The sequence below is a fragment of the Lontra canadensis genome, unplaced genomic scaffold (assembly GCF_010015895.1).
Source record: "Lontra canadensis isolate GAN:19392208 unplaced genomic scaffold, GSC_riverotter_1.0 scaffold38, whole genome shotgun sequence".
Lineage (NCBI taxonomy): Eukaryota > Metazoa > Chordata > Mammalia > Carnivora > Mustelidae > Lontra > Lontra canadensis.
Window position 1 is genome coordinate 5,634,170 of NW_022631032.1, and position 19,758 is coordinate 5,653,927.

Sequence of the window (19,758 nt, forward strand, 5' to 3'; positions counted from 1 at the left end):
AACCACTGATCTAGAGTTGACAAAAAATGAGATTTTTCATGTTCAACTTTGAGAATACATTTGAAAATCTTGAAAGAAAAAGATTTTTTTCTAAGAAAATAGGAGCTGCCAAAATTGAAAAACACAAAAAGACTAAAGAAGAAATTGGGAATGTGAAAAATTTAGTAGAAGAAACTAGAAAGGTTGAGGAAGTATCTCCTGAAAACATGGTAGATCCAGATAGTTTTGTGAGTAAATTTATAAAACCCTCCAAGAAACACATCATTCCAAGCTCAGTATTTGTAGCTCGAAGGTTATTTATAGTGTAAATGGAATATTACTTTCATGTTCTCTCTCACCTTAATGTGTTCAGTTCTGTTAAATTCTTAGAAAACTGGGATTGGGATTGGAAGGTATCCCTTGACAACATCCCAGCCAGATGATTCTCTAGCCTCCTTATGGACACTTCCATGGATGGGGATCTGCCATGTTACGCTTGGTCCCTTTCCAGATTATTCCGGCACTGTGATCCTTCCTTGTATGAGCCTAAATCTGCCTCCCTAGATGTTGGAACCATACATCCCTGTTCTGACTTCTTAAGCTACACAACACAGAGTCTTCTATACAAGAACTCTCCTTGTGCTAAAGACAGATACGCTGTTCTTCTGGTGTGTTTTACATCAGGCTAAGCATACCTACTTCCATCCACTAATCTTTATGTTCCTTCAGTAACTATCTGCTGAGTACCCGTAAGGTGTCAGCTGGGCAGTGATCACCTCACAGATCCGTGAGCCCCTTCCTCAGTGTCCTGTTCACGTGTGGCACGTGTACCTGGAAGCATTCTGTCAGTGGTGGTGAGGCCGAACGGGATGGCCTTCTCCTCATCTGGATGCTGTACTCTGATAATATGGCTTGGGAGTGAATAAAGTTTCTGTAGGAGATTCTTGCCCAGCTCCCTTTACATGTGAGCTGCCCGCACCTCAGACTTTGTCCCATTGAGAATTTAGAACCTTCACATGACTTGTCCTCTTTCCGCGTCTTTTTAGTTGGGCTTTTGTTCCTTCAGAATGTTGATTCTGTGAGCTAACACCTTATGCCCCGCGGCATTGATGCCAACTCCAGTTCTCTTGAGCAGACTTGCCATCTTCATTCAAGTCATTAGTAAGAATGTCGAAGCAAAAGAGAAACATGGGGTCCTGGGCCCTCCCAGAGAGACTGTGTCATTAATTTAAAAATACCTATTGCTCATCTATTGTGTACCATGCAGGGTGCCAAGCTGGTGATTCACTGGTGAGCCAACCCATTATAGTTCTTTCCATAGGCAGATGCCGGCTGGTGCTGAGGCAGACAAGAGCAACCACGCATAGAATGAATTCCAAACTGTGAGGAGACTGTGAAGGAAGATGACAGAGTGCCAGGAGAGCGTAACTCCATGACCTTGTTTGGGAAACCGAGGAAGGTGTCTCTGAAATGACCCTTGGGCCAGCTGTCCACTCCATAGTGGATTTAGTGGCCATGCGGGGCATGGAGGCGTGATGTCTAGTTCCCCTTCTCGAGTAACTCCAAGTCTCACAGGGAGTTGTGCCAAACGTGCCTGGAATGGCCAGAAGTGTAACCCGTGCTAGCTGTGTAGGTGCTGTCATCCCAGATTGTTGTGAGCCCTTCTGACTGAAAATAGTCTCATTTTTTCCAGTAGAGTCATCCAAATATCCTTGGAGTTCCAATATTTTGATGTTGAAACTTTCAGAACACCAACTCCTTCTTGCACCTGGAGGCTGCCCATAAGTCTCCTGTCAGATAACGTATCCTGGTTTTATGGAAAATATTGTCCCTGTGCTTGCTGTAGGGATGAAGGAAATCTGAAGGGTGAGGTAATGGTGATGAGTTGCCCCAGATTTTCTGAGGCAGGCCTGATTTTAAACAGGCTGTATTGTGGTCGGTTAAGTGTCTGCTGGTTTTAAAAACGTAGTTACTTTGGATAATAGTGTAAGTACAGGATATTGGAAGGTGGGGGAGATCAGAGGGGGCTGGGTAGTTGAAGAGGATTTCTCCAGAGGGAGTGAGCAGTCCTGGGGGAGTGGCAGAGAGGGGGAAAAGATGGAGTGTCTTGGATTTGCTTTTCGCTTGGTTCCCCCAGCCATGCTCATTTCTAGGGCATCTATCCTGTTCACCTAACCGTGTCTGGTGAGCATTTTTGAAAGGACAAAACTAGGATGATAAGGCAGTTGTATGACAAAAAGAAATAGACAAATACAGGTCTGTCTATTTGTCTGTAGACAAATAGAGATAAAACTACAATCATCTCCTTTGGCAAGAGGGAGATAACTGAGAATTGGTAGTATTGGCATTTAGCTCTGACTTTGGGATATTTTCTGGGCTCCTGCTTAGACCTGGAGCTCTGTCCCCAGTATCCAATCTGCAGCTGTGTTTAGAGAACTAGGCCCTCTGGTGGCCAGGGGTCAGGAGCAGCAGCGCCCTGAGCCCTGAGTGTTATCCGTGGTCTTCGCCTAAGGACAGGCCTTGGTGAGTCATGCCGGGGCAGGGTTCCCTTTGTTCCATGGGTCTTCGCCTCAGATGACCTGAGAATTCTCTCTGCCATGGCCTGTGTTTGTGGCTTGCACCCCGGTGGCAAACCCTGCTAGGGGCAGCAAAATCAGCCCGAAAGGAGCTGAGGGCCAAAGAATATGGGTTTTTTCCACTTCTCCTTGTCCAGCAAGAGGAAGGAAAAAATACCAACCTTGGAAATGGGACCCTGGCCCTGGACCCAGCTGTGAGGCTCTTGAAACAGAAAGCAGCTTTGGAATAAACACTGCTCTTGCGCTTGCATCCTGCCGCTTGCGGGGGGCCAGGAGCGCTTGGGCCCCAGGCATGCCCATCCCCTCTGGGCTGCAGCCTGACTTGGCTCCCCTCCTCCGCCTCTGGGGCAAGAACCCCCAACTCGTTCAGGCTGTGGTGGGCCCCAGGGTCGGCGGACGGGCCGGGCGTGTTACAGGAATTCCTAGAGTCGGGGGCTTCCCTGAGAAGGTGAGTGGTGGCAGCAGAAGGAGCTAAGCTTTTCTAGGCTAAAGTAGACTTTCTAGGGACATGACAAGTTTACGGATCCTTCCCAGACCCAACCTGAAGATGACCTTTTTAAGCAAACAACGGAAAGTATGAACCAGACCATTGCTCAGGAGCCCCCAGGACCGCTCCCAAGAGCCTGCTTCCCCCAAAAGGATCCCATGGGCACATCCTTCCCTAGAAATTGCTTCTCTTGCCACTTCCCGCCACTCTCCATGGGACCGACACCACCCATTCTTCCCTCTTCCCCTCAGGCCTGGAGGTGCCTAGAGCTCACGTGCTTCATTCGGTCAAGGCCTCATGTAGGGCAGCGCTGGTGCCTGCCAGCACACGCACCCATTTTTAACAGCTGCTGGAGCTGCACCTGGGTTCTCTGAGCTGGGCAGCCTCAGCAGTTACCCACACTGAGGTGGGGGCAAGTGCTGCTTGGGGTCAAGGCTCCTTGACCCAGAATAGTAACAAGAACTTTTATCTAATGGCGGCCCCTTCTTCATTCCTTCCAGCTCTCTATGACAAGAAAAGGAGAGCAGATGCCCAGGCTTTCTGTGGATGGCCTGTTCACCATCCTCCTTCAATTAGGGACATTCCGGGGGCGGGGGAGAGGCTATTTGGGCTGTAGAGCTCCCAGCACGGGAAACCCTTGAGCTTCTCTTATGATAGTTTGGGAGATGGACTGGCTTTGAAACCCCCTGCGCCAGCCAGGGGATGGTCAGGCTAAAGCAGGCTCCCCTGACCTTGTTCACAGGCGCCAGGGAGTTGGAGGTACGCTAGCCTTCCAGTGGGTGACCGTAACTGCCATTTGTGGGGCGGGTCTCCTCTGGGGATGAACATGCTCGGCACCTCAGCTGGGCCCCAGTTCCCAGTGGGTCTCTGAGGATCTCATAGTTGAAAGGGACATTGGGTGGGGGGTGGGAGGGGGTGGGGAGGAAAGTTTGAGTTTTGTTTTTACTAAATAATTGGGCAGCTTTTCCCTCCATTTTTTCCAGATGCTTCTTCAGAAAAGAAATTTCAATGGCTTGCACTGAGAAGTCTAAATGTGCTTTAAATGTGTATTTTAAACCAGGACTCAAACCCCTTTGGTATTCCCCAGCCCCCCACAAGCCACCAGCAAACACCCGGAGAAGCACCACATGCATGGGCTTGCTTGCTCACATGAGGACCTCCTTTGAGGGTCTTGGCAATTGTTTCTCCTCTCTTTCCTGTGTCCCTTCAAGCCCTGCCCTAAAATCCCTGAACAATGCCTTAGGCAAGAACATCGCTGCAGAATAGATCACGCAGAAGTGGCTAAGGAGGGATGCTCTGGTTACACTGGCACTGTCTGTGGGGAGAGATTCAGAGAATAGAGGGGGCCCCAGGGCTCTGGCAGCCTGCACTTGCACCGCCCTGCCTGGCATCCTCCTGGGCTTGGGAGTCACCTCTCCTGGCCCATCCCAGCATGGGGTCCCTGCAGGGCTACCAAAAGGGAGGAGCCATCTTCTTTCTAAGCCTGAATGGCTGCTTCTCAGGAACCCAGCCCTCTTAGTCCCTGGGCCTAGCTCCTTTGGGTCAGAGTGCTGTCCTGGGAGGTGGCCCAGGATTCCCACTCAACTGGCAGCAACACAGCCACAGAGCTCCTTCCTCCCCACCACCTTCCCACAGTCCTCCATGCAAGCCTCATTTGTGGTGCTGATCATATGCTCTGGCAGAGTGCGTACCCCTGTCATCCAGGCGGCCGGGAGCCACTCCTGGGTGGAGGCCTGCTACGTTCATCTTATTTTCTGGCCCAGAGAGAAAGCCGATGTGGCAGAAGCGCTGTGCACAGACATAGGCAGGGATCAGGTCTCCCATGGCCTTGTGAGCCATGGTCATTGGATTGTATTCTTAGTGCAATGAAAAGCCACTGGAAATTTTTTAAATAGAGAAGTGACTTTGGTCTGAATTATATTTTTTCAAACTTTTATTTCTTAATTTTAATACTTAACATAAAGCCATCATGTGATAAGCAATGTAGTGTTTGGCAAAGGGAAAAACTTACAAGTATTTGAAACAAAACAGAATTCAGAGATTAATCAGATCTTTTGCATTGATTTCTTTTTAATATGTAAAATGTGCACAGCATGAATTTGACCATGCTTCAGTGTCCAGTTCAAGGGCATCAAGTACCTTCACACCACTGTGCAACCACAGCCACCACCCATTTTCCCAAACTTTTTTCACCTTGCGAAACTGAAACTCTTTACCATTGATAGTGATTCCGCACTTCCCCCCACCAAAAGACGATCATTCTATTTTCTGTGTCCATAACTTTGATGACTCCGGGTACCTCCTAAAAAGTGGAATCAAACTGTATTTGTTCTTTTGTGCCTGACTTCCTCCATCCAGCATCATGTCTTCAGGGCTCATTCACTGTGTCATGGGTCGGGATTTCCTTCCCTTTTAAGGCTGACTCCTATTCCAATCGACGTACGTACTGCACTTCGTTTTCTGCGTTCATCTGCATGGACAGTTGACTTGCTTCCGGCCTTTCTCCTGTTCTGAATAATGCTGCTGTGAACGTGGGTATCCAAATACCTGTTCCAGGCCTTGTTTTCAGTTCTTTGGGTTTAGAGCTAAACGTGGAATTGCTGGATTATAGGCGAGTTCTATTTTTCATTTTTTGAGGACCCTCCATACTGTTTTCTACAATAGCTGCACCAGTTGGCATTCGCACCAACAGCGGACGGGGATTCCAGTTTCTCTTTGCCAAGACTTGTTATTTTCTGTTTTTTTTTTTCTTTCTAAATAATGATCATTCTTAAAATGTCTTTTTATAAAAAGAAGATGAAAATTATGAAATTATGACAACAGAAATAGCAGTAGATGAGAGATGTCAGGTGAGTGGCCAGTGGAAAGTGAAATAGATGACTGGCGGGCTTGGGTTTCAGCCTCTTATGTTGTGCTGGGTCTGTGGTTTGGGGAATGGACAGCAAGAAAAAAAAGTCAGCTTGTGCCAGAGAGTTCCTTAATGGCTGACCAAGAGGAGGCATCAAGTACTTTCAAAGGCCTGGGTTGCAGAGTGGAGCCGAAAGCTGGAGGGTTGATTAAAAGTCTAATAAGGAGCCATTAGGCCCCGGGCCCCCTTCTTTGCCCCATGTGCCAGGCCACTGCTCCTCCCCAACACCCTGAAAGACTGTACGTTTCTATGAAGAAACAACCTGACCAGCTCTCAACTCCTGGACACAACGTACAATGAAGGCAGAGGTGAGCAGTTGTAATCGAGAGGGAGAGGGCTAACGGCAAGTCGGCATAAGAGCCTCATGGCCTCCCCTCACTCTGAATCCTAAATGCTCATTGACAGATGTAATTACTGTGTCCCCATTTCTACCACGAAAAGCAGCAAGAGTCTTCTTTGTGGAAATGGATCATCTCAAGAGAAAACATCCACTGATACTGGTCGCTGAGGGTTTTTACCCAGTCCCTTTGCTGGGAGGTCCCACAAGTTGACAAGGCCCTGCCTGTGTGCATCGAGCTTTTTTAGTTCTTCACATATGAAGAATCAGTGAAGGGTCATCACATGTTCACGGGAAGCCTCTGTTGTGAGAGAGACAAGAAGAATCAGAAAAGGAACCAAGTAGAAATAGAGACGACAGAAAACAAAAAACTTTGAAGAAATTTGATCTTGCTTTAGAGGTAAGATTTTACTTCCATTAAACAAGAAGAGGATGTTATTCAAAACAGCTTTGAAAAGCCAAAAAAGAAAGAAGTTTTTGAAGTTAATGAGAGCCAAAATAATAGCTTTGGTAAACTGGAAGATAAAATGAGAGAAGCTCCTGGAGAGAACAAAAATAAGGGAGAGAAGAGTAAGTGAGAAAACAAATGCAGAAGCTCATCTAGTTGGGCTAATGGCCAATTCATAGTAGTTCTTTAAAAAGAACATTTAAAAAAAAGTGGAGAGAAAATGGTCAAAACACACAAATTCCAAGAAATGAAAGACGTGTTACCAATAATGAGAAGACCTATAACCAAAGAGCCAATAAGATAAGGGAACAAAGAGGGCACTTACATGAAGGCAAATCATCATGACATTTTAGACTGTCGGAGAAAAAAGGGAGAGTCTGGAAGTTTAAACCCCCCCACACACACACGCACACGCACACTCAGCACGTGAGAGGTGAGGGATCCATCTGACATTATATCTCTCAGTAGCAACATGGATCCCAGCAGCATTGCCTTCAAATGCCATGAAACAATGCCCTTGAAATGCCAAAGGAAAACAGGATTTCTGTTTAGAATTCCATTCCTAGATGAACTGTATGTTGAGTATAAAGTTAGAATATTGACACTCAGAAATGCCAGGTTTAAAAATTATAATCTTCTATGCATTCATTCTTGAGAAACCACTAGAAAAGGCTGTGTTTATCCAAAATGGTGATAGACACTAGGAAATGCCCCAGAGATGGTGAAGGACCACTGTGCATCTAGCTGGGAAAGCATCCAGCGTAGACTGGAGGAGGAGGACAGAATATCCCAGGAAGGATATGTCCAAAGGAGGAAAAAATAAAAGCGAGTGGTGAATTAGTTATGGGATGTGTTTGACCATTGCTGAGAAGTTTATAGTTCTCCTAAGAAGTTGAGGTTCTTAAAGAATGACGAAAAACCAAAGTATGGTAGTTATTAACTCCAGAAAAAAGGAAAAGTTCAAGAAATTGAATTGTAACATATTTTGCAGTGAGCAAAGTTAAAATGAAAAAACACTATACGTTGACATAAAAATTGTGATGTAATGATTATGGCTTGGGAAAGGGCTTATGGAGGGAGAGGGATTAGAGAGCTAAAAGCTCAGATTCCACACAGAGAAGTTAGGAAATGATGTCTAAAATTAAAAAGAATAAAGTAGTCATTGTGTAAGGGCTATTGTTTAGAAACACGGAAGAAAAGAAACACTTTCAGAAATGGCGGCAAGAGTTGAAGGTGACATTCTCAAGGAAGTGGAATTTGGGGTGGGAGGGGTAGAGCAGAGACTTTTTTTTTTTTTTTTTGTTATGACTTATGGTACCAGTGGACATTTTGACCATGTGCATGTATTGTCTTGGTGAGAATAAAAACAGTTTTTAAAAAGCATGTTAGATTGTGTTTTTCGGCCTGGCAGGCAGTCAGATGCTGACATTGCACGAGAAGCAGCTGTTGACTCTGCATCTGGCATGAATCTCTCTGCAGATCAGGATGCTTTGGGACAGCTGGAGCCTGGAGACGACATCATGCCATAAAGTAGCACACTCATATGGCCGCTCTCTGCCTCTTGCGCTAGGTGTCGTCTGACAGCATCCCAGAGACACTCTCCTGGCTCTGTTGATGCAGGCCGCAGGAAAGATCCCCACATTCCAAACCCCACGTGCTGCACCCCACCCCCTCGCAGCCGGCCAGGTGGGAGAATCCAGGCGGAATGCGTGCTTTGTGTGCTAGTGTGTGGGGGGAGCAGGTGTTGGGTCAGAGGATGAGCCTGGAGAGACCAAAACTCAGAAATCAAGCCAAAGGGGCCAAGTCAAGAGGTTTTTGGGGTTCAAGACCCTCAGCTCATTGTTGCCCACCTCTGCTCTTAAACAGAACCACCTCCCTTTCTCAGAGAGTCCTTATCATAGAGGACCTTTCCAGTATGATCTGTGGCCAGTTTCAGAGTCTCATGGGATCCAGGGTCTGCTGTTTAAGGGGTAAGGAGGCACTGCCAAGTAGCGTGTGTGTTCTTTGGGGAGCCGTCCTCTGCTGCTCCCGTTCTGCCTGTGAAGTATGTCTGTCTGTCTCTCTCCAGGTCCAACCATGACCGGCGAGAGACTCCAGATGTGTTACCCCAGATTTATTTCCTTTCGGATACTCACCATGCTCTTGAAATTCCAGGGCCGCATTAGTCAGTGAGGCAGAAAGCCGGGGATCGTCTAGGCCTCAAAGGTGCACGTGGTATTACAGGAGGGTATGAATGGGGCAGTCAAAACCACACGCTGCATATTCGTTTCAAAATGTGCTTTGTGATGTTACATGATTCAGGGGCGCCTGGGTGGCTCAGTCATTAGGCGTCTGCCTTCGGCTCGGGTCATGATCCCAGGGTCCTGGGATTGAGCCCTGAGGCATCGGGTTCCCTGCTCAGTGGGAAGCCTCCTTCTCCCTCTCCCACCCCACCCCCCGCTTGTGTTCCCTCTCATGTTGTGTCTTTCTCTGTCAAATGAATAAATAAAATCTTATAAAAAAAAAAAACAAACAGTGATCTCTTTTCAAGCAGGGTTCACCTCTCCAGTAAATATAATGAGCCAATTCGGCTAAAGCAGAGGCGTTCTCAGTTAAAGTGTCAGGTTTTTATCCAGTGGAGTGTGTAATACCTTGAGGTTGTCTTTAAGGATGTGAATTGTATAGGACGGGGACTGCCAAGGCTGGAAGTTTAAAGGACTAATATTTCTTAGGGCATTTTGGCACTGTTAATAAAGCTGGGAGCTGAGTGGGTTCTGGGGTACCTTATTATGAAGAATTACTTTGAGGAGGAGAGAGAAGCTCTGACCTTGAGTTGTTATTAATGGCTGTCATACCTGCGCTTATTTTATTTGGTCATAAACTTTCCGTGCCAGTGGTGACTGGTATCATCCCTTCCTTGAGCTGTGTAAACTGAGGGCCAAAGAAGTTAAATCACTCGCCCACAGTCAGGCAGCTGGTAACTGGGGCAGACACTATCCATACACAGGTATGTCTGATTCCAGAGGCCATATTCATCAAGACTCTGGTCTGCAAGTGACAGAAACCACCTCCAGCTGGGGTAAGCAAAAGTGATGTGCTATCTTATACAAGTGATCCTGGGTCCAGCACAGTTCTGGCAGGCAAAGTCTCCATCTCTTTTCTTCACTGTGTCTGTGACGTCTGATTCATCAGATGGCCTCCTCCTCTTGGGAGGGGGCAAGAAGATGGGGGGCAGGGAAGGAAGAGGACGGCTCTAGACAGCTTTAGGCTTTCATCTGCCCAGCTTGGGATCTCTGTGAAAAGAGACAGCTTTGGTCTCCCTTTATTCTAACTGAAAACTGCAGGGAAGAGCTCTATCTTCTGGCTCGGACCACATGTCCATTTTTGGGCCCATGCACGTCATCCAGGAAGCAGCTGACTGGCATTCCCACCTGACTCACATGTAGTGGGTAGAGGGGGATGGGTATGCGGCAGGAGACCTTGAGCAAGTCAAAACCAAACCAGAGAACTCACTTGGTAAGCGTCTATGATGCCACAGGCCTCCTATTAATATTTGAATATACCTGAGAGCATGTCTCAACTCAGTAGCGGAAAGGGTGAGCTCCTAGGCCAACCTCACCACTGGAGAGGCCATGTCCTTGAAAGCCATCATGAGAGCTAGTAAAGCCAGAACCCCAGGGCTTTGTGTAGAGAGGCTTCTGGTAAGGCTCGAATAATCCCCAGCCGCCCCAGAGGAACTTCGAGTGCAAATAGGAGGACGCTTGTGTTATATGGAAACTATGAATTTGGAGGAACTAGGAAATCATCAGTGTGACAGGTGTCTGATGAGACTTAGGATTCTGTTTCTTTGTTGGACAGCTTCCGAGGTTTTTAGGTGCTTGTATCATTAGAAGGGAATCAAATCAAAAAGGTGCATGCATTAATAAGCTTGATCTCAATAAAAGGAAATAGAATTTCGGGGGGAAAGATACAGGAGGGCCTTGTGTGATCCAAGACTGCCAAGACATCACCTGCCTTGTGCTCTCAATGGAAGAAACATGGCACTCTCAGACTTGCAGATATAGGGGTGCGGAGGTGCCTGTGTCTTGGTCCACAGAAAAAAAAGCTTGCTGTAGAAAGTGATCACAGAGGGAGACTTTCAGCATCAGACCCTGAGGACATGTGTGGCATTACTGAGCCAGTTTGAGGAATGGTTTTTGACATTCTGATTTCATTTCTCATGGCACCTCTTTTGTCCTCCTTGTTTCACCACTTGGGCTAGGGGCAGGCTGCATCCAGCAGCCTCAGCCTCTCGCTAATTGCTGTTTTTGGCCAGGCTGATCTCTTCCTAATGGATTCTGTGTGTTCAGTTAAGGCCTTTGACTTTTGGCAACAGGATAATTCAAAGTGCCTGCCTGTCTACAGGGCCACGTGCCAGTTGCTGACATAGACTCAGGCCCCTAAGCGTGGTCATGCCATGCCCGTGGCTCGCCCTTCAGTCTTCACCCTCATAATATACCCATGACGTCAGTTTTATAGACATTTTTTGTGGTCTGATTTGTTTGGGGTATTGGTGTTTTCATTCTCCTTTCTGGGCATCATATCCATTTATTATCTGAGTGAGCTTGGACTTACAGTTGGGGCAGAGACTTCTTCTTCAACTACCTCCATGGCACCATTGGTCTATTTCCTATTCTTTTTTCAGTTTTCAAATCACCAGCCCCGATCTAGTCATCATTGATCATAAGGGAATTTATTTATTATATAGGAAGCTGCCTCAAAATGGGTAAGAAGTTCAGAGTCATGTGCTGTAGGCAGTCAGAGAATTATAAGCAGGTAGACAGTTGTGTGGCAGCATCGATGTTTCCAGCTCAGGGGAGACGTCCACCTAACCGGTTTCTGTAATGTCCATCTGCTGTGCTCAGCCTTTCCCGCCATCAATTCAGTGACTTAACAAGATTCAAACAGATATCCCTCGGCAACACTTCAAGTCTGCTGTTTTCCGCCCTGAGGTTTTTTTCGCTCATGGCTCACAGCTTCTCTGTGAGAAGCTCTCCAGCGTCCTGCCGGGTTGCCTATTTTCACCCTGACCCTAGTGCTGTCCTGGTTTTTCTCCTCCTGGTCTCCCTCCATCTGCAGTGGGGACAGAGCCTCAGGACCATCTCCTGCCCCACCTGGCTGATATATTGGTATTGCGGTACGCATACTGGGACAGACCTGTCCAGGAACAAAGGACTTGTAGGAGATCATCAAAAACAGCAACATTGGGGTGCCTGGGTGGTTCAGTGGGTTAAGCCTCTGCCTTCGGCTTGGGTCATGGTCTCAGGGTCCTGGTATCGAGCCCTGCGTCGGGCTCTCCGCTCAGCAGGGAACCTGCTTCCCCCTCTCTCTGACTGCCTCTCTGCTTACTTCTGATCTCTCTCTCTCTCTCTCTGTCAAATACATAAATAAAATCTTAAAAAAAAAAAAAGGCAACATCATCCCCTCCCCCACTTCCTACTGCTCATCAAGCTAAGGTGGCGGATGTGTTACTCTGAGTCCTGCCAGCACTGTGGAGACAGGGAATCTGTCACTGCTCTGGGCTTAGCCTGTGGTAGCCCGTTTCGGGCACCTTGGAGTAGACTGAAAGCCCTTCACACACGTCAGAGAAAAACCAAGAGACTTAGTGCCTTTAAGAATGTCTCACTTTCAGTCAGTAAGTAAATCTCAAAACCACACCAGCTTCTGAAGAAAATGTCTCTCAAATATGACAGGCGAGTGTCATTGCAGCTGAGTCGGCTGCCCACTTTCTCCTCATTATTCAACACATGCACAATGAGCCTCCATTCCCTTTAAAGGCCTTTTGAGGACGTAAAGGTTTTTGAGGACATTTTATGGAGCCGGAGCACAGTTTTACTATTTTAAATTATTATAGGGGTTATGGTTACTGTATCTTTATTTTTATGACAAGTTATTGGTTATGCTCTTGATTTATTCGATCCCAGGCTTTTATTCAAGAACACAACCTCCAATTAAATGTGGTTGCTGTGGCAAAAATACGATTCTCCTTAGAATGACCCTCTGTGGGGCTATTTCCAAAAACTCATTATGGTGAGAAGTCAGGGCTGCCTGTTCGTGTCCATGAGCATGTCTCCTTGTGGTCACTTGGTTTTCCTGTATGGAGGATTAGAGGGTATGAAGACTGTGGGCTGGACCCAGAGGAGACTGGAGGGAAAAAGGGGAAGCTAAGTGGGTCACCATTCAGAGGCATGTTACCTCAGTATACTACCCAAGGCCCCCTTAGCTATCGGGAAGCTGTTTTCTCTTCAGTGAAAGAAGGAACTACAACCTGAAGGGGCTAGGAAGCCAAGCCAGTCCTAGGACTCTGGCCCAGCCCTCAAGCTTCCCTCCCTTATCACACTGAACACCCCAGGAGTGTCTTGGGCACATGTATGGCACTAATCATCTTATCTTAGACTGTTCAGGTTGCCATTAACAGAAATACCATGGACTGGGGGGCTTAAACAACAGAAATTTATTTCTCATAGTTCTAGTGGCTAGGAGTCCAAGATCAAGGCACTGCTAGATTCAGTATCTGGTGAAGGCTTGCTTTCGGGTTCATAGACAGCTGTCTCGTGCTGTGTCCTCACATGGTGGAAGAGGTGAGAGAGCTCTTTAGCATAGCTCTTGTAAGACCACTAATCCCATTCGTGCAGGCCTCAATTTCACAACCTAATCACCTCCCAAAGGCCCTATCCTAATACCTCCCAATACCATCACATGGGGAGTTAAGTTGCAACTTAGGAATTTTGGAAGGACCCAAGTGTTTAGTCTATAGCACTGCCCTGTCATTACTCTAGGGGAACGACCCAAGCCTTGAGTACAGCATAGCCTTATCTTCTATGAACCCTTTGGCCTTTTCTCAAAGTGGGGAACAGATATTGCTTTAACCTAGAAGAGATTTAGTGTCACTTAGGAAATGACAATTATCACTGCTTTAGGTTTTCCAGTATTTGCCTCACCAAAAACATGAATTTACAATGAGGAATAGACAATCAAGTCACTTTGGAGACCAAAACTGTGGTTCCAGATCTCCACTTAATCTGCCATTTACTGGCTAATCATCGACTTCTTTGGGCCTCTTTCCTCAGCTCTCTGGGTTCAATACTATGATTGATTTCGTGTGCCATTACTGACACTGTTGGAGCCCCACCTAGACCCCCTTCACCAGGCTAGTAAACCCATTCCCAGCAACTGTGTTGGCTGAGGATTTGCAGATGGAGTTCCCCAAACCCCTGTTTCAGGTCCTGCATCAGGATACCCCAACCCAAGATACTTCCCTCATAGGCTTGTAGGAATCAAGTAAGATTCTATATGTGAAAGTCCTCTAAAAACGAAATATCAGTGGGATTTTCCATGTGGCCTTGGACTAGACCGTAAAAATGCTCGCTGTGACTTCTTGGCTGAAGGCCTGTGATGAAGGCAGGAAACTTTTTTCTTTCACGGAAAGAAAGTTTTGGAAAGTTTTTCTTTCACGCTCCCAGGAAATGCAGGGCTGTTGTCCTTCAAGCCAGGGGTGTAAGCCTAGGCTTCTTTCTCTTCCCCACCCAGGAGCCCAGGATAGTGGGCAGACAGTAAAAATGGGTTTCTGTGAAGCTGATTGTCTTTAGGTAATATTACGTAGTGGTTGAACAAGTTTTTCTCCTATTGGGAATAGAAGAACTGGAGTTGCAAATCATTTCAGACCTAGGAACCCAAGCAAGGTCACAGAAATCCTTGCCTGTGCTTCAGCTACAAGGTGGTACAAAAGTCCCACTAGAAACTGCAACTTTCTAAGAGGCACCAGTTTCAGGATCTTTAAAAATCTAAAATTTATTTTAATAGGGCATCTCAGAGATAAATTGGTGGGAGCAAGGGGTGGTGTAGAAAGCAAAAGGAAAATTCAAAGGAAGGAGGGAGCCCAGTTCCTGAGGACGGAAACACTTGCCATGTCCCCAGTTAATCATTTATGCCCCCAGGCCTGCGGGCCACCAGAGTCCACCCTGCTGCAGGGGGCCAGAGTACTTGCTAATGGAATGCTAACCATGCCTTTGGTGCAGTTAATGATTTCTCTCCTCCCATTACAATGCTCTACACTCCCTTTCTCTGAAGCTCACAGGAGGCTCTGTAATCATCTTCTGGAGGTTAGGCTGGTTATGCCTAATGTGGTAGAGGAGAAGATCACAGTGATTCGCAAACTCAGGATAGCACCAGCCTTCCAAGGGCTTCCTTTTGTAGGAAAGTGTATCTTTCCTTAGTTGTTTTCTAAAAACATGCTTTAATGAAGTAGTTGTTGTCTGATGTTCCTCTATATGAACCTTTGCCAAGATAGCATCACAGGATGACATGATTTTATATGGGTACACAACGTTTGTCACCATCAAAGATGCATAGTGTTTATTTGTAGAGTGCTTCTATTTCCATTGTGTGGAATGGAAGCCCTTAGGGACCTCAACAAATTAATGAATGTGCTGTACATTCATTATACATGCTGATATAAAAGAAATGTGATGCCTCAGTGGCTCAGCTGGTCAGGTATCTGACTTGGTTTTGGCTCAGGTCATGATTTCATGGGTTGTGGGGTGGAGCCCCATCTCCAGCTCCACGCTCAGGGTGGAGTCTGCTTGAGAGTCTCTCTCCTGCCCCTCCCCCACCTCTTTCTCTCTCTCTCTCTCTCTCTCTCTCTCAAATAAATAAATCTTAAAAAAAAAAAAAAAAGGAAACACGTATCTTCATTTACATTTTTTTTAATTTCACAAATGCCAGGTATGTTATTTGCAGAAATACCAGAAGATAATTGTTCAGTAAAGAAAAAGAGTAGAGACCCCAGAGACAATCACCAGTAACCCTTTATTTCATATTGTAACAGATGTCAGAGCTTATCTGTCCAAGTGAAGGGAGATGCCTCACCACCACCCACCTCAGAGAGGGTATGAGTGCTTTGGTGACAAACACTGTTGATTGCTTCCAGGGGATAGACTTCAGAATCTCAGCATTCCCTCACAGATACTCAATCTCTGACATGAATATGGCTTAGATTTTAATAGGAAAGGGATTTTTTTGTTTCCAGAATTTATAAATAAGATGGGCAATATTGATTTGAAGTTTTGAATTTTGTTTTTTGGGTTTTGTTGTTGTTGTTGTTCTTTTTTTAAATTGAAACCAGACTACTAATTAGTGAGGATGGGGAGGCAGGCCTTGTGAGATTTATAAAGTTGTGCTGACAGGTGACTATGGAATAACCAAAGAGGGGATTATTCACTTTGGGGACTTTCCCTGTGTTTCCGGGCTTCCTTCCCAAGGAAGACATCTGCATCCTGGCTACTGAGAAATGGGTTTGAGGATGAGCTGGAAGTGGGATGCCTGGGAAGGGAGGCAAGCACAGTCCAACAATGACCCCTAAAATTGTTAATGCAGTTGTTTCTGCACTGGCGTGCTCAGGGAGCTCACTGTGTTTGGATGCCAAGTTTGGATGCTCTCCCTTATGCTAATATAGCATCTTTGCTGACCTTACTGGGGTGTGAGGGGGTCATTGAAGGCTTTCTTTGTGAATTCCGTTTGGGGTCATCCAGCAAATTTTGGTTTTGTTCCATCCATATTCGCCGTCTCTTATCTTACAGTGGATACACAGATGAAAGCTATTGCTACCACCATTTTATAACGCAAACAGCTTCTTTCTCAGGAGACTTCTGTGTTGTCTGCTGTGCACTGTCCAGTGCTAAAATCTCTTCATTCTGGGTCCCAGGCCACACGTTGATGGGCCAGTCTGAACCCTATTCCTCTGAAGATCTGCCCACTCTCATGGGCCTGTTGAGTTTCAGGGCTCAAAGGAAACTTCTTTGTCTGAAACTCAAGGTGATGTCTTTTCTTGGAATTTAACTCTCTTAATTTTTCCTCGTTGGGGAAATATCTTCTCTCCAAACAAGTCACTGTAAGGGTCACCTGTGTCAGGTACTTACAAGAGTGCTTAGTACTTAGCACTCAACAGATGTTAGCTGCTGACTAGTATTGGAGACAGAGTGGTCTAAAGCCACATTGCTCCCAAAAAACATCACGCAAACGCACGGTGTTGTTGTAACTATTCTAGTACCCCACTGAAAAAGTAAAAAAACAGGTGAATTTAATTTTAACAACATATTCCACCTAACCCAACATGTCAAAAATACGATCTTTCAACAGGTAGTCCATATTTTCAAATTATCAAGTGAATTTTACATTCTTTTTTTCATCAAGTCTTCAAAACCCAGTGTGTCATTTATACTTACCGTACAGCTCAGTTAGGACCAGCCACATTTGGAGGGCTCCACGGCCACGTGTGGCTAGCTTGGCTTCCATCCTGGGCAACTCAAAGGTGACTTCCAGAGACCAGAAGCATCGGCATCGCCCAAGACCTTGTCTGAACTGAAGAATCTCAGGCCCCGCGCCAGACCTAGAGAAGCAGAATCTGCATTTTAATAAGTGATTTATTGGCATGTCCGAATGGGAAGCACTGGTCTGGAATGCTCACGCTCAGTCCTCATCCTCTGGGATTCTGATTTAATTGGTCCAAGGTAGAAGCTGGGCGGTGGCATTTTTTTTTTAAGCTTCCTCTGGGAATTCCAATATGCAACCAGGCTTGAATCACTTGTGTAGTGGGCTCTGGAGCCAGGATGCCTGGCTCTGCCATTCTCTACCTTGGAGACCTCAGGAATCTACCACAAGACACTCTGTGCCTCCATTTCTTTATGTCGCAGAAGTCCTATCTGCTTCAAGGAATGTTATGAGTTAATGAGGAGTTAAGACATGTAAAGCACTCAGAACCACACCTGGCACATAGGAACCACTTCTCAAGTGTAAGCTCTTTTTACCCTTTCTTCTTCTCCTTGAAGGTCCGGGGTTACCCAGAGCCCCACGTGACGTGGCACCGAAATGGGCAACCCATCACCAGTGGGGGCCGCTTCCTTCTGGACTGCGGTATCCGGGGAGCTTTCAGCCTTGTGATTCATGCTGTCCGGGAGGAGGACAAAGGAAAGTATACCTGTGAAGCCACCAATGATAGTGGTGCCCGCCAGGTGACTGTGGAGTTGACGGTGGAAGGTGAGTTTTAGGAAGCGAGAACTGTGGTGGGAGATGAGCTATCCACTTGCCCAAGGCCTGCAACTCCTGCTTCTGCCCTCTCTTGGGCAGAAGAGAAACACACAAGAGAAAGCACATCCATCCTTGAATTCAGGACCATTTAATCTAATGGGAAAAACATTCCGAGGAACGAGGGAGACACCCTAGGAGTCATGTCAAACTCAGGTCACCTCATTTTGCTGTTCCAGCCTTCCCATGGCTTCCCCTCACACTGAGGCTGAGACCAGACTGCCCCTCCTGGCTCTCTAGACCCATCCACCACTCCTGGCCAGGACCCCTGCCCTTCCTTGAGCTAGCCTCAGAGCCTTCTCCTGCCCTTCCCTGTCAAAGCAAGAGCTCCGTCCACAGCCCTCACCTCCTTCAGGTCTCTGCTCACATGTCCCCTCCTTAGCTGACCCTTTCTGACCTCCTCAATCCTAGGATTCTCCATCCTCTCACTCCCTCAATAGTTTCTTCTAGCTCTCTTCCTGCTTCTCATTTCTTTATTCTCTCCTCCACCCTCACTTCTAACTAGAAACTAGGAGGCGAGGCTCTTGATATTGTTTATGCTGTATCTCTAGCATCTAGAAAACTTCCTGGCACAGGATAGACCCTGAGATATTTGAAGAATGAATGAACAGTGTTTCTTATCCTCCTTATAAAGTAATACTCGCCTATCTATACAAATGTTGTAAAACTCAGAAAAATATATAGGAGATAAATATACCAATGTGTTAACACTAATTATTTTGTCTTTTTTCCCCCCTGTGTGCTGAAGAGATTCTATCAACTTTATTAACTTTAAAACTTCCAGGAAAAATACTTGACCACCAGTAAAACTGTTTCTTTTGCCGCTAGTGTAACCCCCACATAATGAAGACCACCCCCCCACTGGAGGGACCATTTCCAGTTCACACCACTGGCTGCTGCTTAAAGGCCTGATGTCCAAAAGGACATGGGGGTTTGTCAGACCCTCAGAGGTATGACAAGGTTCCCTCAACCCTTCCAGGCCTTTCTAAGGGCTAATAAGCTAGAAGTCCCGTCTCACTTTCTTCCCTCCCAGGGGACAGTGTTCCCAGCCTGGTTTTGAGGGACACTGTATGTGAGGATTAAGGTAGCCAGGAAAGGTTCCAGAATGGGTGAGGTACACCTGGGCCAATGTTTTCCCTGCTTCTCTACATCATGGAAAGACAGGCTGTTTCACGGAACAGAATGCACATAGTTTGGATGCTTTCCCCAAATTCTTTAACCGAGTGACTCATTCCTTTCAATGACCTTTAACTGCCTGTGGGCTGGAGCATTCCAGATGGAAAGTGGCCCCTGAGCAGAGTCTCTGAATGGCCCTCACCTAGGACAGTTCCGGTACTGTGCTTTCCCCTGTACTTTTCAATATCCAAACTTTGAGTTGAGGCTCACAAAAATTACTTTCCCCCCTGTATTAGTCAACTCAAGCTGTCATAACAAAATACTATACACTACATGGCTTCAGTAACAGAAACTTATGTTCTCATAGTTCTAGAGGCTGGAAGTCTGAAGTCAAGGTGCAGCTGGGGTATGGTTTCTGGTGCGAGCTCCCTTCCTGGCTTGCAGATGGCCCTGTGTCCTCACAACGACAGAGAGAGAACACCCCAGTGTCTCTTCCTCTTTTTACAAGGGCAACAGCTCTGCTAGAGTAGGGCCCCACCGTTATGACCTCTTTGAACTTTTATCACCTTCTCCCAGGCCCTATCTCCAAATACAGTCACACTGAGGGTTAGGAATTTGGGTGCTGACACAAAAATTCAGTCTATAATACTCTTTTTCTAGCTTTCTGTTTATTGCTGGAGGAATGGGGAATTATGAGTCAGGAGTCCAAGGGACTGGTCCCAACTTTTGCCAATCATATGTGTAACTTTAAACCTCTGGACTTCTGTTTCTGCAGATCAAGGGTTTAAATTCAGTGGTGTCTGTAGA

At 46.4% G+C, this 19,758-nt stretch overlaps 1 protein-coding gene across 5 annotated transcripts in view; it reads left to right on the forward strand.

Annotated features, from left to right (window-relative positions):
- Window positions 1-19,758, forward strand: part of MYLK (myosin light chain kinase) — a 199,544-nt gene that overhangs the window by 51,096 nt on the left and 128,690 nt on the right. For all 5 annotated transcript variants that reach the window (XM_032869493.1, XM_032869488.1, XM_032869489.1 and 2 more), the window contains one exon: window positions 17,580-17,787. Coding sequence is in view for 4 of the 5 variants with exons in the window: in XM_032869488.1 (XP_032725379.1) it covers window positions 17,580-17,787 (208 nt within the window). In the remaining variant the exon portion in view is untranslated. The remainder of the gene's footprint in view (window positions 1-17,579; window positions 17,788-19,758) is intronic.